The 25,732-nt window shown below is 45.9% G+C and overlaps 1 protein-coding gene across 1 annotated transcript; it reads right to left on the bottom strand.

Moving 5' to 3' along the window:
* Nucleotides 1-543: 543 nt before the first annotated feature.
* On the bottom strand, nucleotides 544-23,756 carry LOC105015733 (frizzled-3). The gene is made up of 9 exons (XM_020054462.3): nucleotides 23,503-23,756; nucleotides 9,576-9,772; nucleotides 8,792-9,257; nucleotides 8,365-8,664; nucleotides 7,633-7,884; nucleotides 5,074-5,222; nucleotides 3,888-3,999; nucleotides 3,601-3,788; nucleotides 544-3,239 (listed from the first exon to the last, which is right to left on the bottom strand). The coding sequence occupies exons 1-9, from the start codon at nucleotides 23,740-23,742 to the stop codon at nucleotides 3,008-3,010; spliced, it is 2,136 nt and encodes a 711-aa protein (XP_019910021.2). The 5' UTR covers nucleotides 23,743-23,756; the 3' UTR covers nucleotides 544-3,007.
* Between the last annotated feature and the right edge of the window lie 1,976 nt (nucleotides 23,757-25,732).

Genomic DNA, 25,732 nt, shown 5'->3' with positions numbered 1-25,732 from the left:
GGGCCGTAGAATGGTATCAACCCAGCAGCTGGACCAGTATCTGTTCCTTTGTGCGAGGAGAAATAGGAGGAGCACTGCGAGAGCCCTACAAAATGACATTCAGCAGGCTACTGGTGTGCATGTTTCTGACCAAATTGTAAGAAACAAACTCCATGAGTGTGGCATGAGGGCCCTGTGCTCACAGCCCAGCACTGTGCATCTTGATAGGCATTTGCCAGAGAACACCATTGTTTTGGGCATGCTTCTAGACATACCTATATTTGTTCTTAACAATTACATGTAAAGATTTCTATCTTTAATATATTTCCTTCATCAAGCCCGATGTGTGATTCAAGTGTTCCTTTTATAATTTTTTTGAACAGAGTATATTTTGACCGTACTGGGCCTTTAAGAAAATGTAGCATTCTGCTGTCTTCTATTTTATGTTGATTTTAATATCAAGTTAAAAAAAATACACCAAAAGTGCTTTTGAGTAGAGCATTTGCTCCACAAACCAGAGAGACACAGAGATGATCACAACACATTTCATACAAAAAGCTTTATTTGAATTCTTAATATTCTTGGATTACTCATCAAGTCAACTTAACGTCTATACACATTCAGACAGAGCTAGCCACATAGTTAAAGTGCTCAATCTTTTATTTTCTTCTTTTATAGGAAAGCTTTGATATGCACAGAGAAAGCAAAGTAGCAAAATGGAGTAGATATAGGTTGTCCATCATCCCCAAAACAGAGTAAGCCATAGTGCAGGAGTTGGTAACCTTAGTCTTGGAATGCTGTATGTTCTTGAGTGGGCTTTATTTGCTTTTGACCTAAGTGACATAAATTGTTGCCAATCATTGAAGACAGCATACCTCGAGAGTAAGTAGGAGAACTTTAGAGACAGAAGGCAAGTAACTGAATGAGTTAGGAGGCAACTGGGAGGTTAAGAATACTTACACTGGCAGGCACAGAACACAGCTATTTGGGGTTTGGAACACAACATACAAAACACTTCTGTCCACCTTTAAACACGCAGGCACTGTCCCAACAGGCAGAAACCAAACACCATGTGGTTATATTAAGGTACGACAGCTGGAACCCTCACAAGCGCATTGCATATTTTTTTCAAACGTATTTCACAAAACCGATCCCTGATGGACATTTCGGTCCGTAACACACAACAGAATAAAAGACATGACACAGGGAGACAGAAGCACATCTCCAGGCATCCAGCGTACACATTTCTTAGGAGCAACGTGGTGTGGTGAAGCATCATGGGTGTTTAGCATCCGGCAGAAAAACACCAAAGGAGAACTCAGGAGCATATCGACAGTGTCTGTACACACACACACACACACACACACACACACAGTGAAATATAAAGTAGGAGGAGCAGCAGTCTGAAGTGACTGGGGTGAGGCAGGTGTAAAGGATCCTTTTGACTGGTGAGGTAGGCTGGGTTGGAGGCAAGGGTGGGTTCAGTGTAAATTGTGGTGCGTGTTTGAGTGAGTTCACATGTAAGGCTAGGGCTTGGGGTGAGGTAGGCTAAGGTGAAGACCATCCAATGGTAATGAGCACTGTAACACCACGCGGTTCTATGTGCACGAGTGAAGAACAGATGAACAAAGACAGAGAGAGACGAAAGTAGAACACAGGATCAAAGCTCCATCTTCTTTTCTCCAGCAGCTCCTCCCTCGGTGTATTCTACCAGTAATTCTGTCTTGCATTGTTTAAGGTACAGGTGCTCTGTCGTTTTACACAGCTCTTTGTTAATAGTAAATACTTTATATACAGTAAACCCCTTTCCCACCCTCCTTCAAAAAAATCCCCATATTCCTCTGATTAAATCTGAAGCAGTAAAACACTACCTCCATTTTCCCATTCCTGTCTATCGTTCCCTCACTTTCTCAAACACAAATCAACTCCTGGCAACAATTAAGCAGTGCTTAAGCAAAATAATTATAATAAATGTATTCTATCTAAAGTTAAGGAGTATGAATTAACATTTAATTTAGTCAGTTACAATCCTTTCAGACCTAAATTGTTTAGGGGATTAGGCCTGGGGTTGAATTCAGGCTTTTCTTATATCATCTCTTCTCTCCTTTTTAAAAGGTTCAAAGGTAATAAAGAAAAGGTTGCCCATAGTAAATGTGGACAACAAAATGACAGCAGCCCTTTCCCCCATGTGCATCATCAAGCAAATTACCTTACCAGAGATGAAAGCCAAAATACATGTGGAAAGTAATTCAAAAGCAAGTTAGTGCAAGACAATTTATAGATAAAAAGATGAGTTGCATATTGTTTTGAAATATGCTTTCCTCCTCTGACAAAACAAAAGCTGACTGAAGCATCGTGTGGCAGAATTTTCCATTAACTCTTCCATGTGATGATGTTAATGAGTATCCTCGATGAAACATGGCAATTAATGACGGGACACATCCTACTAATTTACTTTGAACATTCAACCACTTATTAGTTACCAATAACCAAAGAGGGACTTTTGTCTAAATAAGTAAAGGCTTTTCTCTTATAACGCATTTAGTTACTCATACACTTCTATACTTTTTATGCACCAGGTGGGAGTATAGTTCAGTTTAATGTACCGTACTGAATGTACACACGCACAAGTAAGCACGCGCCACGCACATGAACAAAAATAATTTCAGCAGTATTCACAATCAGTCTTCACAGTATAAAAAAGTAACAAGAGTCTCATTTCACAGAGCACCGTAACACACAGGCATTAATATCTCATCTCAAGAGTATTTCTGTGTGCATCTGTCTACACACACACACACACACAATCCCGTCATCCTCGGTGGGCTTTCTCTGTCTCTGTAGCCTTCTCCTCCTTAAGGAGCCCAGTCAAAGGCCAACCCACCGACTGAGGGTAGAACAATTAGCAACTCGCTAGTCAGCAACCTCTGTGAAAGGCTGTCTCACCCCCTCATTTTCAACGAGTGGTATTATGGGTCCATCAAAAGGCGTGACAACTGGCAGCCTCCAGTCATTTTTTGTTTCCCAGTCAAGCGCTAGCTCCATCGTTGTCGTCATGGTTAGTGGCGTGGCTGTCACTCATACCCTGTGTGGTAAGGGTGCTTGGGCCCACGGAAAGATCCCGCTGGCTGCTATGCCGAGGAGGTGTGTCCAGCCGATGCAGGCTGCTGTGAGTGGACAGTGGATGGTCGAGGCGGGGCATGCTACCATGGAGGTGCGTACTGCGCTCCTCTGCGCCTCTGTAACTACAGGGGGTGTGGCTGTGGGAAGAGAGAGGGACAACGTTTCTGAGCGGCGGTTCGGTGCTTTGTGTGGAACACAGGTGTGCTTTCTGACTGAAGGGTTTTACTTATTTCACATTTTGCCACATCTCGTTTTCAAGAGTGTCCAAAGGGGAAAAAAAACATTCAAGAGAAAATATATAGATACTGTTCAACTACCATTGTAACCAATACATAGACTGACCTATAATATGAACATACATTTTTAACTTAGTCATAGAACTGTTTATAGCAGAATACTAGCTGTCTGCTGTCAATGATCCCGTGAGGTTCTTTTACTAAAACAGGTTCATAATGTTGTATTTGTCTCTCCTCAACACCTCATCTCTCTGTCTCCTACCGTCCATCTCGGGAGCGATGCAGGCTGCCATGGTAACTAGTCTTGCTATGCATACTGCCAGCCTTGCTGCGGGTGGAGGAGGCGTGGCCCAGCGATGGGATTGGTCCACTGTCGTCAGGGGCGTGTCTAGGGTTGTCAGGCTCATCCAGGATGGCCAGGTGTGTGGAGGAGGCGTGTGTGGATGTGCCCTACATGGGAGGAACAGGAGTTACTTAGAATGATGTCCTTTCTTATTATATCACTGTTAAAGTCATTGCTTATGGGAAGGACAAGGGGGGCCGTCTTACCTGAGTGGAGGTTCCCCGTGATTTTCTGATGATGGGGGTGTGGGGGTCCCTCAGTAGTGCCTGTGCAAAGTCTGGCTCTTGGAGCACCTGTCTGCTCTCATTTACCCCACTACTACAGAGGGGAGGAGGCGGGAGGGAGGGAGGAGAGCAGGGAGAAGAGGTGGTGATAAGGGAGAGGGAGGCATGGAAGGACAGGAAGGTGAGAGGAGAGAGGATTGGAGAGATGGAGGAAGGGAAGCGGGGTGAGATGGAGGAATGGGAGCAGGGTGAGATGGAGGAATGGGAGCAGGGTGAGATGGAGGAATGGGAGCAGGGTGAGATGGAGGAATGGGAGCAAGTGGGGGATTACGGAGAGTGGAGTAAGGAGAGAAGGAGTAGATGGAGTACGGGTACCAATGAGAAAGGGATGAGAGACGGATGAGTAGATGGAGTAAGGGTACCAATGAGAAAGGGATGAGAGACGGATGAGTAGATGGAGTACGGGTACCAATGAGAAAGGGATGAGAGACGGATGAGTAGATGGAGTAAGGGTACCAATGAGAAAGGGATGAGAGACGGATGAGTAGATGGAGTAAGGGTACCAATGAGAAAGGGATGAGAGATGGGTGGAGAGAAGTAGGGTAGGAGGATGGGGCAAGTGGGAGAGGAGTAAAGGGTTAATGATCTGTTAATGAGGGGGAGAACAGGCTGGGAAATAACCTAATCACTATGGAGACGGGGTTACTGGAAGTGTGTTCACAGGCTTTTGAACTGTTTTCAAATTACATTTTCATATTTACATGTCGATCAAACTCAGTTTAATATTTTGTAGTGAGTCCAATACATTACAAATGGATGTGCATCTTTCCCACTCAAGAAGACAGAATATGTTTCTATAAAAATGTTGCATGATACAGATAAATTACAAGAACAAACTGATGTGATTCTGTGTGTGTGTGTGATATCTTGGTTGTATTATGCATGTGTTGACTAGAAGTCCCCTCAAATATATTAAACCTGACAATTCAGTCCCCATAAATGATATGTCAATTGTGTATGTAGGCATCTGAGCAAAACCATACAAGACTGGGCGGATCAATTCACTCCTACTTTAAACCCTTGAATCAGGGGCCAATGCGTATTGATAAATGGTTCCATAATTCCAAACGTCCATGTCAACACGAAAACGCAGACACCCGGTTCTTACTCTTTGCGTCGGCGACCCTGGAGGAAGCCGGCCCATTCAAAACAGGTCTTCTTGCTGCCCACCCAGAAGACTGAGGGAATCCCCATCACCAACATCATCAGGTACTTAATGAGGAACAGGGCCAGGTCTGGACGACTGGTCTGCTCCACCTACACACACACACACACACAGAATAAGAAATCACAAGACAATGCGACTCCTAACCCAACTCTCTGTGGTTAAACTCTGGTGCCCAAACACCCAGTGTCCCTGAAAATGGAACATTCTGCCAGTGGATTCATCATGATCTGCCAGTGGATTCATCATGATCTGCCAGTGGATTCATCATGATCTGCCAGTGGATTCATCATGATCAGCCAGTGGATTCATCATGATCAGCCAGTGGATTCATCATGATCAGCAAGTGGATTCATCATGATCTGCCAGTGGATTCATCATGATCTGCCAGTGGATTCATCATGATCTGCCAGTGGATTCATCATGATCAGCCAGTGGATTCATCATGACTACTTCCTCATTCTAAGTCATTTCATGTGATTGTAGAGTGATTAGACATTGAATCAGTGACCAACGACCTTGTCCTGCCCCACCCTCATCCCATACACACAATCATTCAATAATTCTCCCTCATACTCTCCACCGTCAGCTGAACACAGTGTGTGTGTGTAGGGATCAGGGAGTGTGTACACAGAGATAAAAGGGAAGGGCTGGCAAGAAATAACCCAATTTGTGGTACAACCATTAACGTATAACTTGTCAGACGCTGTTCTTCGGTGTGATATACAGGAGTGAGTGCATCTACAGCTCAGGAAACAATGAAGAGACCACCGCACCTTTTTCTTTCCTTCCCAAAAAAGTTGAAAAGGAAGGTTTTGAGTGAGGAACTGAAGCGTTCAATTTGTAGTGGTCTATTAATTTTAACCCTTCTGTTCCTCACTCAATACCTTCCTTTCCAACTTTTTTGGAAATGAAAGAAAAAGGTGCAGGGGCCCCTTTATTTTTTCTAGAGCTGTAGTTTCATATTGGCCCCCTAGCCAGGACCACAAGACCTGTTCTACCAACTGAGACACATGCACATGCGTACGCGAGCACACACACACACACTTGTGTGGACCTTTTGGAAACATGTATTCCAAGTGAAAATCCTATTTTCCCTAACCCCAAAACCTAGTCAACACCCTAAACATCAATACCACCCTAACCCCATGACCAAAATAACAAAAGGACCTGCCTTGCCCAGATTTACCATGGGGTTGCTAAGGACTTCTGGTTCTCACAAGTATAGTAATGAATACACACACACACTCCCTTCGGCAAAGCGATCAGATGACACGGAATTCCAGATTGACTCTGAGTATGTACTCTCAGAGAGGCACACTGTATGAGATAGACACATTCATTCACGCACAAGGGCGGATACAGTGACGTTTGAGACATATAAGCACTGGCACCTGCTGTCTCACACACACACACACACACACACACACACACACCTCTGCTCATGTTACTTCAATCAATTCCACTCCATGCCATGTTTATAAGAGACAGACATAAAGAGTCCGAGAGACATTGGAGAGGAACACGTCGCAGAAAGACAAACAGTTGGATTCCAGTGAGCTATTGCAGCTGTGATGTCCATCTTTCTCAACGTCTCTAATAACGCACCTCTCTCTACTACGGAGCAATACACACTTTTAAGTCATATATTGAGTGCCATGGCCCGACACAATTAAAGGCTACAGCCACCTGGTCATCTGTGCACTGAAACAAAGACACTGTGTGTGAGCACAGATGTTATATTCAGTTATTCATTTAGTCCCTGACGGCGTAGAACAGCTCTTTCTCCACTACACCCCCCCCACCCCCCCGACCGTAACCCTAACCCCCCCCCCCCACCCCCCACCCACACACACAACAGTTACAGAGACATCACACAATACAGCCAGCTGAGCGTGACCGAACAAGCCCTCAGAGAGAGAGAGAGAATCAGAGAAGCCATGACTCCTCTTTCCCTTCCCCCAGCATACCCTCTCAAACAAACAGACACACACACACACACACATACACACATATACACACATACACACATACACACACACACACACTGCAGGTGCTTAATAATTAAGAGGGAGCACTACAAAGCTTTCACAAACTGGGTGGGAGTTTAGAGGACAAAACTTGATACCGTGCAGATGGGTTGGGAAGAGTACAGATACAACCGGTCTGTGTGTGTCTGTGTGTGTGTAAAGAAAAGTGGACATAGAGTTGGACTGGTAATACCACACCAGCAACATACTAGATATTTTAGTACAGAAAAAAAAAGACAGAGAGCCTAGCAGACAGAAAGAAGTGAAAAGACAGAAAGAAGAATTTAAGAGATAAAGACAGAAAAACAGAGAGGAAGAAAGAGAGCATGGCATGCACATTACAAAAGCAGAAATAAAGGTGATAAAGTACAGAAACAGATTAAGAATTCCTCACAGAATAAAACCTAAACATGATGAGAGAATCTTAGAGCATTTTAGTCTTGGGCTAGATTAGACCGGGTTGGGGACGTACTTGGTAAGGACAGGGGATGTGGTACTCCCTGCAGCGCTCCTGGACCCAGGTGGTCTCCCAGACTGACCGGTAGCTGTGCTCGTACAGGTAGCAGGAGATGACCGTCAGCAGGGGGACCAGGTAGAGCACAGAGAACACCCCGATGCGGATCATGAACTTCACCAGCTTGTCCTGGTTCTCCTTCTCCAGGGGGATCTCCATACGCACGCGGTTCAGCGCCACGATGCCCACCAGAAGCAGGGACACGCCAACCTGGAGGCGCAGACACAGGGATGACGCCAGACTGGAGAACAAAGGGCCATCAACATGTCTTCAGTGTTCTAACTGACAGAGCAGCGCCACCGAGCCCACAGGGAGCAGAGACACCTGACCAGACCCCTACAAACACGGACCAGATTAGAGCCCATCTTGCAGGGAAGGGAGCTTCTTTATTGACATGAGTGGTCAGGAAATAGTGTGAGGTGCCTGTTAATGACTGGTGCCTTCAATCAGCACCTACAATTCACTTGTCTTTAATAAACTAGGTTACTGTTACTGAACAGGTGTAGAAAATGAAATACACACATGGCCAAATATGTCACAATCAAGAAAAAGCGGCTTCCTTCGTGCTTCCTTCAAGCACTGTCCTTTTCACAACCAAATGAAGAACCTTGAGCTGAAGTAGTGGTTAGGAAGGGTTCTGTTCTAGAACCCTGAGAAAAAGGTGTTCTAGAACCCCCGGAGAACACTCACCGCCACGTTGAGGCAGAGCGGCGCCAGCAGGAACCAGCGGAGTGCCGTGACGTCGTAAAGGCCCACGAAGCACACGCCGCTCACGCCGTCGCCCTCGATCTTGTTAAGGGCCAGCAGGGTCACGGTGAGGCAGCCGGGGAGGCCCCAGGCACAGGCGTGGAACAGCAGGGCCTTCTTCTCGATGGCCTCGCTGCCCCACTTGGGCACGGCCGCCAGGAACCAGGTGATGGTGAGGATGACCCACCACACGCTGCCCGACATGGTGAAGAAGTAGAGCACCATGAAAAACAACGTGCACACCTGGAGGAGGCCGAGGAGAGGAAAAGGCTTCAGAGAACCATCTGGAATGTCAGAGACATTTGCATTCTCTGCTGGGAAAGTGTACCTGTCAAACGGTAACTAAGGCAATGGATGACAATGGGGTCACCTTGTTGTGGGAGCCCTGCGTGATGGTGGCCGCGCGGTACTGGGCGGGGCTCGAGGCGTTGCACGCCACCCTGTCCTCCAATAGGAAGCCCAGGAAGAAGACCAGCGACACCATCATGTAGCACACAGCGTAGAAGATTATTGGCCGCTCAGGGTAGCGGAACCTCGTGACATCGATAAGAAACGTGAGGAATGTGAAGAGTGTCGCCGAGAGGCAGACTATTGACACAACGCCGATGAAGTAGCGGGCGAAGCTGAGCTCCGGGCGCTGGAAGTACATATTGGGGCAGGGGGGTGAGCAGTCGCGTGTGCCCAGGAATGAGTAGCCCATATCGGGCTCTATTTTGAGCTCGCGAGGGCACCAGAAGCCATAGTCCTTGTGGACGGACATGGGAGAGATGTCTGTGGGGTCTGAACTGGTCTGGAGGTCCACAGCACGGGGGTAGGGCTCGTCACAGTCTGGGAACCTGGGGGAAGAAAGAAGGGAAGGAGGGATACACAGTCAGCAAAAGGTGGTGCTGAGCTTTATTAGAAAAGTAGAGAAAAGCTCAGTGTTCTGTACAGTCAGGGTAGGAGGGGCTGAGTGTTCTGTTAGGGCAGTGTGGGAGGGGCACAGTATTCTGTAAGACCAGCGTAGGAGGGGCTGAGTGTTCCGTTAGGTCAGTGTGGGAGGGGCTCAGTGTTTTGTTAAGTCAGTATGGGAGGGGCTCAGTGTTCCGTTAGGTCAGTGTAGGAGGGGCTAACAGTGGTGTGTAAGGTCAATGTAAGGGAAGTCTCAAACCTACCTGCTACACTCTATTTCATCAGGCCAGGTGACTCCGAACATTTCCATGAGTTTGTGGCAGTCGCTTTTGGCGCGGTGGCAGAGGGCTCGACAGGGCATGGTCACACGGCCGTACTCCATACAGACCGGAGTGTACAGAGCACACAGGAACATCCTCAAGTCCTCTGAACACTGCAGGTTCACCATGGGATGAAAGGGCTGAGAGAGGGAGAGGAGAGTTTGAGATATACACCAACATATAGAATGATTTAAACACGCGCACGCGCACGCATGCGCACGCACAGAACACAGTTCCAGTGTCACACGTTACAGAGCTTGGGGTAGTCTTAAATGTAAATGTTTTAACGCGTGTGCACTATCCTTCTCACTATCCTTCTCCCCAACAACACTGCCTCTACGCTCACTAAAGTTAATGTTTGGTTGTAGAGGAAATCAGTTTGAAATACTTAATACGAGTTGTCCCTAGCAACAAATCCGTAGTGGCGCCTGTTCATCTCTAAATAGCTGTCAGAGGAGAGATAAGGGAAAACACAGAGAAAAGAGAGAAGAAAGAGAAACTGACAGACATTGAACGTTGCTGTCAGAGGCACCATCAATATTTAGGCCGGCTATGAAATATTCACCGACAGATGAGAGGACAGTTAGGTCACACAGTGAATATCACTGCCTGGAGCCACAACCAACCACAGCGTCGCATCAGCCTGGATAGACAGGCCAGATCTGGAAGGGACAGACAACTTTGGTCTGAGTGGTAGGCCTGCTCCTTACCACCATTATGCAATACTGATCTTATTTTATACACGAGCCATGAAGCCATTAATTAAAAAGTGGTTTTATTAGGTTTTCCATGTTCAGTTTAGCTTTCTATGTTCAACTATGTCCTATGTTCTTTGTATTAAATAAATATAGACATATCGTCTGTACTGGTTATGAGAATCCACATACCCTAAGAAACATTACTAGGGCCAGAACTCCTGCTGCTAGCCTGGTTTATGGTTGAGATAATGTGATTCCAAACAGCAGAAACTAAGGCCAGGAGAACAGGGTTTGCCCATTCCTACTTTAGCCCCTAGCTAGCTACTCCAGTGCTTTTGTCTGTATGCACACACAACCTGGTAATCTATCTAACCACCGTCAAAAACAAACACTTTGCACAAACGCAGTCTTACTAATTTGCCGTGTCTACCACTTCAATGCTGTGAAAAGGATCGGTACACTTAGGCATGTCAGGGCTCACAGCAACCAGAGAACACACGCACGCACGCACGCACGCACGCACGAATGAATACGTTCGTGTAATTTAAGAACAGGAGTGAGTATGTCTGCGCGCGTGTGTGTGTGCGTGTGTGCGCGTAGTGCGTGTGTGACGCTCATATAAGCCTGAGGGTAAACTGTGACTTGTTGGAGGAGAGATAGAAAGAGAGAAAGACAAAGAAAGTCTCTATAAGATTGCAACAGAAAACAGAGAAGCATTAGTACTCTCTACCCCTCCTCCCCTCTCCCGCCACAATGCCCCCCTCTACACATACAGCAGGTTCTACACTCAGTGACCTCAGCGGTATAGGCACAAACCTATCCAGCCCAAATAAATACTATAATTGCCTAGATATATCTGTCTAGACGTCTACGATAGAAGAACATCCTATACGACGGTTTAACGGAGCCAGAGACGTTGTTTGGTGTGATTACAGCACGCCAGGCCCGGCCCACTGCGACAACGGTTCCAGACAGAGGGGCGGGGGGGTTTGGAGGTGATGACTTCAGCTCAGGCATTATGTGTCTGTAATGAGCGGAGACAAATGCAGAGGAATAAAAGGAGCCCACACTCCCTGCGCGTGTGCGTGTGCGAGCGTGCTCCCGTCAGGCTCCGTATCGTGTTTGAAATTTGTTTTGATCGCTCTCAATTGGTTTGCTCCAGATCTGTGCGGCAGAAATAATGTCCCACCCGCAAATGGGTGCAGCGATGCAAGAGATCCCAGACATGGCAGCACAAATCATCAGAACAACCTCCCTGTGTGTGTGTGTGTGTGTGTGTGTGCGAACTGAAAAACACAGCTGAGCATGTTGGCGCAACAAATGTAAAGCCCTAGATGTGTGTGTGTGTGTGTGTGTGTGTCATTGTTCAGCTGGTCCCATCCTGCTCTACCTATCAAGAGTGACTGAATGGGAGATCCTTCCTTAAAAACTGCTGTCCCAATCAGGTCTTCTCAAGGATCTCCCCTAATTAGGGTGCAAGGGAAACTGGTTCACATGAATTCAGTGTTGTGGTTAATGACACCATATGATGCACACACTGTCATTCTTATATGTATGTTAATATAGTTTTATTTTAATATGTTGAGGTAGTGTTATTTTTGGAATAGCCACAGCCTCAGCCACTTCTCCTAATGCCCAACCACAAAGACAGTCCTGCCAACTCCTGACACAAACACACACACTATTCCTATTGAGTGCAATGGCCTAACAGGAGCCTGGGGGCACACTTAACACAGAAGCATCCAGCGCAGCTCTCTTTCTGCATGACTGTGTAACACTGGTCAATCCAGTGGCCTGTTTCTGCACCAGTGTGTTTTCATGCTATGCGCACGACTAGTTCCTCGCTATCACTGTGTGTGTGTTTGGTAGTCTCTATCTCTACCAGTGTGTCCATGTTGGGTAGTCTCTATGTCTACCACCGTGGGTGTGTTGGGTAGTCTCCATCTCTACCATCGTGGGTGTGTTGGGTAGTCTCAATCTCTACCATCGTGGGTGTGTTGGGTAGTCTCTATCTCTACCATCGTGGGTGTGTTGGGTAGTCTCAATCTCTACCATCGTGGGTGTGTTGGGTAGTCTCTATCTCTACCATCGTGGGTGTGTTGGGTAGTCTCTCTCTCTACCACCGTGGGTGTGTTGGGTAGCCTCTCTCTCTACCACCGTGGGTGTGTTGGGTAGCCTAACTCTACCCCTGAGTGTTGGCATGCATGTGGCTGGCCCCCTCTCCATCTCCCCCTCTCCTCGCTAGCTCTCCTACGGTTCCTCCATCACTCCGTCCGATGTGATCCAGTGAGTCTGATGGGGTCTGACTGGCTGCCTGGCCGTCAGAAACATCGCAACCCATTTCCCTCCACGCGTAGAATATTGACATTAAGTGGTTGGATTGTCCGTTGGAAGAATGGCCAATTCAAATCTCCACTCATGTCATCTTGGTTTTGTGTGTGTGTGTGTGTGTGTGTGTCTCTTTTCTGTTCCGCTATCACGGTACGCAGAGCACTTCAGACGAGACAAAAGCCAAGGCCCCTAAAGCAGGCCTTAGGCTTAGGGATGAGGATGAACGCTTTAGATCAGGATTGGCCGGCCCTCGTCCAGTTCCAGGGAAGCTTTTTTGTTACCAAATTGTTACATTTATATTTCAGCCGTTCAGCAGATTCTCACAGCCGGGGTTACTTACAGTGTCTGTGTCTTAAGGTAGCTAGCCGAGACAACCATGTATTCTTATTGCAGGCACGTGTTCCCTCAGCACAAGGGTCAGGACACTCAGTGGACAGTTTATTAGGTACATCACAGCCAATGACAGGAGTCACAAACAGAAAACATCCGGTGGGCGGCAGAGCCGTGGGCGTCAACAGCTTGAACGTGAGACATGTTGAAGGGGAATGGCGAGAACCGCGCAAGCCAACAGGCCCGCCGCAAACGGGGGCGCGTGTAATGATAACAACCCAGTGCAACAGTGGCGTGCAGAACCACAGATCCACTGCACGGAAGGGCTCCAGGTTCCACCCCTGTCAGATGAAATCAAGAAGAACCGGTCCCTGGCAATGAACACGCGATCTGCAAAATTAGACAAACGAGCAGTGGGAGTACACAGCCTAGTCCGAGCTAAGAGTCCGGATTTGGTGTGAGCATCGCGAATCATGGGGCCCGCCCCGTCTGGTACCAGCCATACAGCCCGTTGCCGGGGGGTGTGACGGTCTGGGGAATGTTGTCCTGGCACACAGTGTGTCCCTTGGTACAAACCCAGGGCATCTGGAACCTTTCGATGACCCTGTGCATCCATTCACGGCCCGTTTTGCCTTTGTCACAAGGATCCTTCCAGGAGGATAATGTAGAAACCATGTATTGTCTCAGGATGGCTGCAGGAACAGTGAGTTCAGATTACTGGAGTAGCCAGGTAGATGTTGAGCGCATCTAATCTGACCGGTGTGTAGAGCTTAACTGTGTTTATAGATTTCTAACCTCATACGCCACTGACTCAGCTAGTCATGGCTGTAGATGGGTGGGGGGGGTTTTGGGACTGTGATGAGTTAGGCATTTGAAACTTGTTTCCCTTAAAGATTGCCCTCATTTATCGAAAGACTTTCTCTGACAGATAGCCCATTTTAAAATAGTTAAAATGTTGAATTCTCTGTGGGAGAGGATTGTGTGCTGTGCTGACAACTTCAAGTAGGTGAAGAGTGCTAGGCACAAGATGGAGTGTGTGTTTGAGAGGAGAGGAGGTGAAACGGGGAGGGAATTTTGGCAGGGGGTAAAAGAAAAAACGTCCCTGTCTGTTCCTCTCCTCCTCCAATAGACAGATTACATTACTCTCTCTCTCTCTCTCCGGTCGAAGCCACGGCTTGTGCAAAGAAAGGTTGAATGGATGTTACCTTGGTGAGTCCCACCACTAAGAGAGAGAGAGAGTGGTGAGGACCGGGGGCTGTAAGGGGCAACGCGGTGGGCCTGGGAGAGTACGGCGGTCGGGCGTAGACACCCAGCGGACCCTTCCCCGTCCCTGGCCGTGGGGCAGAGGCTGAGGGGGACGCTGGTGGATAGTACAGGAAGAGTAACATTCAGACCGCTCTCTTCACCTGTCTTCCAGCCTTCTGCCCTTCATTCATCACAGGCTCCCTTTTTTCTTCTCGCTTTCTCTCCTCTCACCCTTATCTCGCCCTTCTCTCCTTCTCTCACCCTTTTCTCACGCAATTCTTTCACACCCCCACCTCTCTATCCCTCCCTCTTTGTAGACATGATAAGGCTGCCCAGGTGCTTCTCAGAGAGCAGTGTGTGTGTGTGTGTGTGTGTGTGTGTGTGTCTGTGTATTGAACTGTGTGTGCACTGGGTCTTATGAAAGACAGTTTGCCAAGTCTGCAGAAGCCCTGTATAATGTCTCCAGCTTAAAGGAGAGGGGGGAAGACAGAAAAGAGAGAGGGGGAGGGAGTGAAAAGATAGAGGGAGAGGGGAAAGGAAGGAGGGGGAGAAAAGACAGAGAGGGAGGGAGAGAGAGAAAAGACAGAAAGAGGAAGAACCAATAATGCCAGTTCCCCTGTGGATTAGAGAGTCAAAGGAAATGGTGTTTAGAATGTGGGAACCTGCCATTTACTGAGCTTTGTGCCTGCCATAGTCTCTCTCACACGCACGCACGCACACACTCGCACGCACACCAGCTGACTTCCTAAAGCTGTCATTAGCAGTGTGATTATCCCTCTGTACTGTGGTTAGGTCAGGTGACTGGTCTGTACTGCACCGTACAGCCACTGACAATGGTGACAGCTCAACACACACACACCCACACAGTATGACCATGGGGTCTGAGTTACAGTGAACTTAAATACCAGAAGTCAAATGGCTGCTCCGTGAAAAGTCACAACGTATGTACTTTGACTTCCATCTGTGAAGTCTTGGCTGACCACCAGAGAACCACTGTAGGCTTATCCTATTGGCTGACCACCAGGGAACCACTGTAGTCTTATCCTATTGGCTGACAACCATAGACCCACTAATCTTATCCTATTGGCTGACAACCAGAGAACCACTGTAGTCTTATCCTATTGGCTGACAACCAGAGAACCACTAGTCTTATCCTACCAACAAGTAAACCAAGGATCAAGACCAATGTGCTCTATTAGTGGTGTCCTTACTGCCTTTGTTCTGCTCTATGTTTGGACAGAGCAGTCAGCCTATGGATTGAGTCTTTAAAGCGCAGGCTTTTATTTTTGTGTGTGTGTGTGTGTGTTATGAAACTACATTCCTGCCTTCAGTGTAACCCCTGTCAGAACACTTTCAACCCTTTCTCTATAATAATGTCCTTGTATTCTTCTTTCTTTCTCCTCACCACCCTAAAGCGGCAGCTCCCTGTCATTCTTGCGGTCATCCTATCTGGGTCAGAATAACTTTTCCCATTCCTTCCTGTTACTTCAATATCATTGCATCTTAGACATTTTCTATACTTCCCATTCCATAACCTTATTGTCCACATCCTCCCTCCTCTCCCACGCGTTTTAGAGACAGAGCGCTGGTCATAAATATAGCAGGACCAACACTTTAATCTGCACTTGTCTCTGAAAAGAGAGGGAATCAAAGACAGCCCTCTCCCACACTCCCTCTCTCCCCAATGCATTCATTCGTTAATTTTATTTATTCATTCATCCCTCAATCATTCAGTCCGGACCCAACAAGAGCTTTTCCTGGCATTCCAACCTAGGAACACTTCAACCCCTCCATCATCCTCCTCCTCTTTCATTCCCCTCCTCCTTCTTGTAACACTTCTCCATCCCTCCACTCAGCATCCTCCTTCCACACCCCCTCCTGAAATCTCTTCTCCCCTCCTCTCAGTTCCTCCTCTTCTCTCCTCTCTTGCTGGCGTTCATGTCTGCATTCCCTCTCTGGGTTCCATGGTAACTGCTGATGAGGAGGAACAGGCCAATCTGACGACTACGCTTCCGACGGTCCTCGTCCCACTGCAGGTCAGAGGTCATGTACGCACGCCAACTCACAACACACAGGCAGCACTTATGCACACATCCGTAAGGCGAGGCAATAAAAACCCATGGAGTGAGGCAGAGCGATAGGGGAGGAGAGAGGACACAGGAGAGAGATAGAGAGGGAGAGGAGGGAGAAGGAAATAGAGGGAAAGTGTTCCGTTTTGTGAAACTGTGTGCGTGCGCTCATCATGTCACCCCGACCGCAAAACCCCCACAGAAACAGTACCACCCACACAGCTCCTGCCGCAACAACGCCTCCATCTGGTGCGCATCACACAACCACAGATTAGCCTCCCTCCTATGTTGCAATGGCTCCATCACAGCCAGCGCCAAATTGCAAGCCGGCCTCAACGTTTCAAGGCGGGAGACATAAGCCGAGGTTTCCTAGCTAGGATCGGACAGACACAAAAAGGACAGCCAGGAAAACCAAAGGAAAAAAGCCAGGAAATGTCTTCGCGGCAGGCCTTCATATTTTCACCTTAATAACCAACTGCCAACAAGCAGTGGCCGCAGGTTTCCAAAGCAGCGGGCATAGTGTTGTTCGTAAGTAGTGGGCTAGTAGCCAGTCTTTGGAAATGAACATGACTCCAGATTATCGGAGTCGGGGTGTGTAGAGATCTATGTAGATTGACTACAACCTGAGACTAGAGTCAATTCATACAATGACATGAACATAACCTGGAACTAAGCACAGATCTAGGACAAGAGAACAAGCCGCCTGTCAAAAGCCTAACTTAAACCACCGAGGTTTTGAAAAACAAACTGCCATAATCCTACGCCACAATGCCCCGGCCGAAAGAGCATTGTGTTGCATAGCTTCCGTTTAAGAGTAAAGCCTCAACAGGATAAGTTGAATCAGACATGAGAAAAGAATCCGACAGCCTGATGTAAGACATTAAAAATGTTACTGTACCTACTCATACGTCTGGCTGTCACATCAGGGTCCTGTTCAACTCTACTGAACAAAGCCCTCCAGCCACAGATGATGTCATCGTCACGTAGGGTTGCGCCTCACACAATCCGGGATGTTCAGATTCAGATTTATTGTAACTGAACAAGTACAACGAAATGCAGTTACCGTACTGTTTTATTGGTGTCGCTAATTCATGGGTTGTTCACGTGGCGACAGAACATGACAAACAGAACACGGCCTAACATATAGGCCAGGACACTGTGTTGACAAGGTTTAATATGTTTTATATATGTCCCCAGTCAAACTCCATTTATTTCAATATAGTGATGTTCTCTGTGAAATTCTGACTCAACTATTTGACTAAAAGCTGGAATCAGATTCTCTGAGCTGCCATACTGTTCCCTGTTCCTCCTTCCTTGTATCTTAATAGTGTTTTACAAATTCCGTAAGATGTATGAATTCCAACATTATGAACTATTTTAGCGTATTTTTTTAGTTAAATATGTAGAAAGATGTAAACAGCCATGTCACTCGATAATGTACTTAAATGTACTTTACTATACTGTTTTCCTAAACTATACTTTCTGTACTCTAATGTGCTTTGGTCTATCCTGAACAAATTGAATTTGTTCTTGCTTGAAGGCAGAGTTAATTACAATTATTGGCCAGTGTGTAGAATAATGCCCAAACATGTCAAGGAAGATGTGCAGTACAGATCAGAGACTCATTAAATCTATCTGATACAGTCATTCTTGTGTAGACCTGCCTTATTTAAAAGCACTTGCCAAAGTTTTGGTCAAAGATAAAAGGAAAGTTAGCACATTTAAGATCATACCAGCCAATTACTGCAGGCAAGTAGCCTATATTAGAGGTATGTGAACTTTATTAGCAAATGTATTTTATTTCAAAGGGGATTGTTAATGAGGGTGATCGATGGCTACAACAATTAAATTAGAAGTAATAAAATAAACTATGGTGCCCATTTTTATTAAAAAAATACTTATGGGCACCACTGTTAATCATTATCAAATCAGGCAATTTATTGTTATTGTTGTTTATGTGCACATCATCTTCGTTGAACTGCTAGCTAGCATTAAGCTATTTCCATTAATTGTAGATGGATGGGCATGCCGGATCCCTCTCAACGAGCAAGCGGTTGGCTAACTAGTGCCATCTCACTGTTGAGTGAAGGCTGTGTGTGGAAATTCACTGGCGTTCCTATTGTTCCCTGTATTTTTACTAAGCTCTATAGAAACGGCAAGATAATTAAGGCTTTTAAGATTAAATAATGAAGGCTTCCCGTCGACTTTGAATGGTGTAATCACCCAATTCATCGGCCGTGCCAGCACACAAGGTAGCCGTGTGTCTTAAGGACCCGGTGGTCCCAGGGTTTAGCGCAGTGGATTAGAATGGCAGAGTCAGAGTCAGCCAGGACCCCATGCTGCAAGACAGACCTGCTGAGAAGAGAACAACTGTGGGGTTCTGGAAGAGACAGACCTCCCACACACTCTCTGGCTCTCCGTTTTCTCTCTGTCTCGATAATTAAAAAAGTGTTATTGAAATGTATAATATATATATATATACATACATATTTGTTGAACAATTTTTTGCTTACTACATTATTCCATATGTGTTATTTCATAGTTTTGTTGTATTCACTGTTATTCTACAATGTGGAAAATACTAAAAATAAAGAAATACCCTTGAATGGGTGTGTCCCAACTGGGTATGGTATACACTCACCTAAACGATTATTAGGAACACCACACTAATACTGTGTTTGACCCCCTTTCGCCCTCAGAACTGCCTTAATTCTATGTGGCATTGATTCAACAAGGTGCTGAAAGCATTCTTTAGAAATGTTGGCCCATATTGATAGGATAGCATCTTGCAGTTGATGGAGATTTGTGGGATGCACATCCAGGGCACGAAGCTCCCGTTTCACCACATCCCAAAGATGCTCTATTGGGTTGAGATCTGGTGACTGTGGGGGCCATTTCAGTACAGTGAACTCATTGTCATGTTCAAGAAACCAATTTGAAATGATTCGAGCTTTGTGACATGGTGCATTATCCTGCTGGAAGTAGCCATCAGAGGATGGGTACATGGTGGTCACAAAGGGATGGACATGGTCAGAAACAATGCTCAGGTAGGCCGTGGCATTTAAACAATGCCCAATTGGCACTAAGGGGCCTAAAGTGTGCCACGAAAACATCCCCCACACCATTACACCACCACCACCACCAGCCTGCACAGTGGTAACAAGGCATGATGGATCCATGTTCTCATTCTGTTTACTCCAAATTCTGACTCTACCATCTGAATGTCTCAACAGAAATCGAGACTCATCAGACCAGGCAACATTCTTCCAGTCTTCAACTGTCCAATTTTGGTGAGCTCGTGCAAATTGAAAAAATCGTGCCTCTTTTTCCTATTTGGAGATGAGTGGTACCCGGTGGGGTCTTCTGCTGTTGTAGCCCATCCGCCTCAAGGTTGTGCGTGTTGTGGCTTCACAAATGCTTTGCTGCATATCTCGGTAGTAACGAGTGGTTATTTCAGTCAAAGTTGCTCTTCTATCAGCTTGAATCAGTCGGCCCATTCTCCTCTGACCTCTAGCATCAACAAGGCATTTTCGCCCACAGGACTGCCACATACTGGATGTTTTTCCCTTTTCACACCATTCTTTGTAAACCCTAGAAATATGTTGTGCGTGAAAATCCCAGTAACTGAGCAGATTGTGAAATACTCAGACCGGCCCATCTGGCACCAACAACCATGCCACGCTCAAAATTGCTTTAATCACCTTTCTTTCCCATTCTGACATTCAGTTTGGAGTTCAGGAGATTGTCTTGACCAGGACCACACCCCTAAATGTATTGAAGCAACTGCCATGTGATTGGTTGATTAGATAATTGCATTCATGAGAAATTGAACAGGTGTTCCTAATAATCCTTTAGGTGAGTGTATATATAACTCACTTCATTTGTCTCCTTATTTCTCTCTAAATTATTTTTCAATTGAAAGGCTTTATTGGCATCGGAAACATCTGTTTACATTGCCAAAACAAGTGGTAAATAAGCATAAAATCATGTTACACACATAGTGACAAAAAGGATTTAGGCATCTTGAATGTTTTGTTACAGGCTATATACTGTGTTGTAAAAATGTGTAAAAAAGTGAGAATGACAAGGGAAAATAAAGACATGTTTATGGGTTATGTTGACAATATTATTCACGCTCCAGTAGTTGCTCTTTCTTCATGGCAACACATCACAAAGCTTGTTGCTGTGATTGCAATATACGATGTGCCTTTAATGTGGTCATACATTTGTCAGGTTAGGAAGTGCAGCTCTGTTTCTATCTCATTTTGTTGACAGTGTACACATCTCTCAGAAACCAGGTCGGACTATAGCGGCAAATCTTGATAACAAGGCCATGCTCATCTAGTGTGTATATAGTGAATGTTTTTCTTAACTTTGGGTCTTTCACAGTGGTCAGGCATCCTGTGACTGTGTACTTTCTATTTAGGGCAACGTAGCATTTCAATTTGCATTGTTTTCGTTTCCTTTCAGTCAAACTCTGTGTTTTTCCACATTTGTTTGGGTCAATGTGATGTCTGTTTGGCTTTATGAACAGAACCAGCTGGCTTCAGAGGCTCTACTCTCGGTCCATTAATCTGTAGACAAATGCCATTTTGGTGTGAATTTCCTGGATTTTGATGAGTGGTATTAATCCTAATTCAGCTGGACACATTATTTGAGGTATTGCGTTGTCTTTTTCTCTCTCTGTCCTCCTCTCTCGGTCACTCTCTCTGTCCTCCTCTCTCGGTCACTCTCACTGTCCTCCTCTCTCGGTCACTCTCTCTGTCCTCCTCTCTCTTTCCGTCTCTCTCTGTCTCTCATTATTAGAGGGGATGGTTTACCACTGCATGAAGTCAAACCAGTCCATTATTAATAATTCAATATCCTTATTATTATCCTGCCAGACCAGGCCAACTGCCGGGTGAAGTCATCATGCCCAATTTCCCCTGTGACCTTAACACCCTCGGACAGCTGGCCACCCCCCTGGCTGACACACACACACACACACACACACATACACCGCTGTGTGTTTGTGCGCGTGTGTGGGAAGGGGGTGCTTTGGGTGCTAACATCAGGCGCTCTGTTGTCACTCAAGAGCTCATTTGCCTGTTCACACACTCTTTCCCCTCTTTCTCTGCAGCCCTTTCCATTTCTCTGACTTCCTCAGGCTTAATTGACTGCAGTGTGGGGTGAGAGAGAATTGTTCTGTGCTGAGAATCAATCCCTCCATTGTGGGGCGATGGGGCAGATTAGTGGCTAGTTAACACTGGTGAATAATGTCAGCTGGCACCTATAGAGCTGCTGTCAATCCCATAGGAATACTAGTGAACCAATCAGAGCTGCAGGACACAAGCACTTAGGCACACAACGGTTGACATTTAAGTACAAAATAGGAAGAAAAACATACAAAAATAAAATAAAACGATTAACCGATTAATACATTTTAATTGTTAATTTGTCCTCTGGTGTGATTACGTTTAAAAAGTACAAAGTACGAAATGTTCGAAAACATTGTGTAGCCCAGGAGTCCAGTAGAGTGCCGTACAATTGGCCAGCTCTGTTCAGGTTGGGAGGGTTGGTAAGATGGTCTCCCGGCGTCAGCGCACAGCTTTCCACACAGGACTCTAACCAGGGTTCAGCTGAAGTTCTACAACCATTCACACGGCACTGTTTCAGTCAGGACTAATCCTCTACTAAATAGAACGCCTGCTGTTCTAATTGGATGTTGTTCCCTAACGGCACTGTGTACGCCTGGTTTTCTGGAGACAGATGTAAGCCACACACACCTAGCCAATCCACACAGTAGGTGTTTTTCCAACAAGGTATGGCATTACCCGAGCATGGTTAACACTGGGGCTCCGAACCCCGAAGGAAACCACGTGTCGCTGACTGGGCCGCGCTTGTGACTGGGCTGCGCTTGTGACTGGGCTGCGCTTGTGACTGGGCTGCGCTTGTGACTGGGCTGCGCTTGTGACTGGGCTGCGCTTGTGACTGGGCTGCGTGTTTGCTGTGAGTCGTCCTAAATTCATCTGCCTGCTAAATTACAGTTATTGGTGTTTTTATTACGTCGAAGCAGCACCCTGCAGCGCAAGGCCGTATCTCTCCTTTTTACTCTCACACAAACACCCACACAGAAAGGCACAGACACACACACACACACACCACAAGCTGGAAAACACACGGGAACACACACCCAGCGGTGCCCAGAGAGGGATATTAGTATATTTCCTTTGGGCGTTCCCACAGCCAGAGCCCTCGGCTGACGCTGCCTGGGCGACCGCGAGAGACAACAAGCACACTCTCACACTGCAGCTCCTCTTGTTGCAACAACCACACTTTGTAAAGCTACTGTCCCCGGCTGCAGGGTAGAGCTTAGGGTGCTTCTTTACTGGGTTACATCGAAATCAAACAACAGCTGTATGTCTACAATCCTCATTAATAGATGTTGATAAAATTCAGCACCAAAACAAAATCTGCATAAAATGAATGAACGCGCAGGATATGATAAATATTTCTGAACCAGATTTGACTTTTATGCTATTCATAATAGGCCGTATTTGCATAAGTGATTGACTGCAGGAGTCATGTCATCACCATGATCATGACTATCACCATCATCATCATGCAAGAATATAATGCAGAGGACAGAAATAAGGCGATTTATAAAACGCCTCTGTCACGCGACCACAACGCCTTTCAGCTGTGACTGTATTCTCCATACAGGTAAATAGTCACATTTTTGGAGTTATTAGTGTCATGTTTGTGCACACACACCTGATAGTGAAAGACAATTTCACATCAAATCATCTGATGATTCAGTTACAAAGCCAGAAGGATAGAGGAAACCATACAGAACAAAACCCTACAGAAAGAAGGTTGTCCCACCCATCTTAAAATGTTTGCCAATCTGTCAGTGGCTCTGGGTAACAGTATCTGCTAAATGATAAAAAAAGTGAATGTAAAAAAAAAAAAAAGCATTGACATCCTGTGAGAAATACAGGTATACTAAGGCTAGTCACTGACTTATAAAACCTGTCCTTGTTCATTCATTCTGAAGACAGACAAAACATAGGAGGATACAGCAGCCTGTAACCGGAGTTGTTTCTATGGCAGCCTAAACGGTCAAATTACAAACCTCGTCTCTGTTCATAAAACAGGATCCCAGTGCAACGGCATTAATTAATTAATACACACACACACACACACACACACAGGTACCTCCATAGCGAGTGCGGCAGTCTGCTGATCGTAGTGGTTGAGAAGGTTGGGCATGAAGGTGGCATTGTAAGGCAGGTCCTGGCACATCCGCAGTCCTATAGGCTCACAGGTAAAGGTACTGTGACTCTCGGCTCTCTCAGCATGGATGGACAGGCCCTGGGGGCAGAGGACCAGGAGGAAGGCCAGGAAGAGCGACCAAGGCATGACCCGCTCTCTGTTACAGTCCCACCTCACTCTCATCCTCGATATTACCAAGTGGCAAGGAGAGAGGGATGAAGAGAGAAAAACAGGGACGAGAGAACAAAGGGGCTACTCCTCTTCTCCACAATCACTCCATGGAGATCTGTGGAGCTCACAGCAGAGTCGTGCTGCTTCCATTCCTTGGGGGGAATGCACCTTGTCTGGCTGCGGGATCCACACAGCTTTGCCTCTTTCCGCCAGGCCTTCCGGCTGGATCTGTACCTGCTGGAGGGCTGTGATCATCGGCCTAGAATTTTCATTGTCTCCCCCCAAACCTCCAACGCAGTTATGGTCCAACCTCCAATTGGCCAAAAAATGAATAGACTGTCTACTAGAAGTCTTCAATGTTTCTTCAAAACCCATCCAGTGGCACTTTAAGGCAAGACCTGCAAGGTGAAAACACAAAACGACGCTAAGACATGTGGCATGAAATTCCTCTGCATCGGTGACAAAAACGCAGGTCCCAAAAAACTGCAACAAAACCTAAGCCCTCAATTCCCCATAGAACTTATTGAAAACCTATAAATGACATTATTTAATAGTTTACATGAATTTCATTATTATTACCACAATCCCGTATCATATTAAATTGTTCGATTTGATTTAAACATTATATCTATTGCTATTGTGTCATTGGTAGGGTTTAAAGACTTGACAGTTCTACGTCACTGGTAAATACTGGATTGGATTTCAGCATGATACTTCTCTATGCCTTCTATGTAGAGGTTACTCAGAACAAGTTGTATTTATTTTTGCAGGACAATCATGTTTAAGGGGCGTTGCTCTGGATGCGCACACGCCCTTCTAGTCAATTCGATATAACATGCCTAGCAAACCAGGCATTCTGTCCTAGTCCACTCTATTTCCAATTGAATTTGCCCCCTGCAAGCCGACCCACGTACCGACCCATCCCCCTAGCCGCAAGGTTGTGTTAGGTTGGCCCGGCAACTAGCGTGCTCTCGCAATGTTTCGCACCACTGGGTTGATTACCATGTCACTGATGTCTCAAAGAAATACCATTTAAACTGAGTAATGTAAGAATATACAGCAACCTCTCTATGTCAACACTCAGATATACCGGTCAATGCCAACAAAATGTAATCAAATGCAATATTAATAGTTATTCTAGTTAGCTAGCTAGCGTAATAATACCTTAACGTTCGCCCCAAGCCCATGCCCGGTGTTCTGACAATCTCTGACCTACGGCTCGCGTACTCTTACATAGCTGTGCTTTTCTTCACACAGGAAGCTAAGACACCAAAACAAATGATGCATTGGCTTGTTTTAATAACTGTTAAAAATATTAAATAGCTTCCTTACTCGCAAACGTGACATGATAAAAAAAAATACAGTGAAAACATATTGCAGCTAGCTGGCGAACGAGAACACACAATTCAAATGAATAACTCGTCTTGTGCATGAAAATACATTTTTACAACGATTATGCATATAGAGAAAAAAACAAAACTTCACCTTTAGTTGGAATAATACTTGGATCCGCAGTGCTTGCTACTGCTGTGCTTCCAAGTCCATGCAATTATCTTATCCCCGCCCGGACGCGCGCTTCGAGCAAGAGCGCGCAGTCAAAGAGTCAACGGATTGCGTTACGGAAAACAATCTATTAGCCTTGTTCGCTATTTTCTGATTGCAGAGAAATTCAATGTGTCCAGTGTTGTTTAAATGTCGTTTTGGGTATAGAGTAGATCCTTTACACGAAAAACAGCAGGCATGTAGTTTGGCTCTAACTGCATTTTCTTCCGTAAATTTACCAGGTAATTTACTAAAAACATGCTTATTTTCACAATCGACTTGGGAGCAATTATAGTTTACTGCCTTGCATAGGGACAGAACAACAAATTTTTCCTCTTGTGGGCTATGGTATATTTAGAAACCTTTCGGTCATTTCACTTCAGATACTATACAATGCCAGTTTCCAAACCAGGAGCCTATTCACAGGGGGTATTTTGGAGGGTCTGCAGCGCAAAATTCA

The sequence above is a fragment of the Esox lucius genome, chromosome 15 (assembly GCF_011004845.1).
Source record: "Esox lucius isolate fEsoLuc1 chromosome 15, fEsoLuc1.pri, whole genome shotgun sequence".
Taxonomy (NCBI): Eukaryota; Metazoa; Chordata; class Actinopteri; order Esociformes; family Esocidae; genus Esox; species Esox lucius.
This window is presented reverse-complemented; position numbering and strand designations above follow the sequence as displayed.

Coding starts and splice junctions, on each gene's coding strand:
- LOC105015733 (XM_020054462.3), bottom strand. CDS start 23,742: ATGAGAGTGAGGTGGGACTGTAACAGAGAGCGGGTCATGCCTTGGTCG. Junction 9,773..23,502: donor CTGCCGCACTCGCTATGGAG/GTACCTGTGTGT, acceptor TCCCTCTCTCAG/CCCTTTCATCCCATGGTGAA. Junction 3,789..3,887: donor CACGGGGAACCTCCACTCAG/GTAAGACGGCCC, acceptor CCTCCCATGTAG/GGCACATCCACACACGCCTC.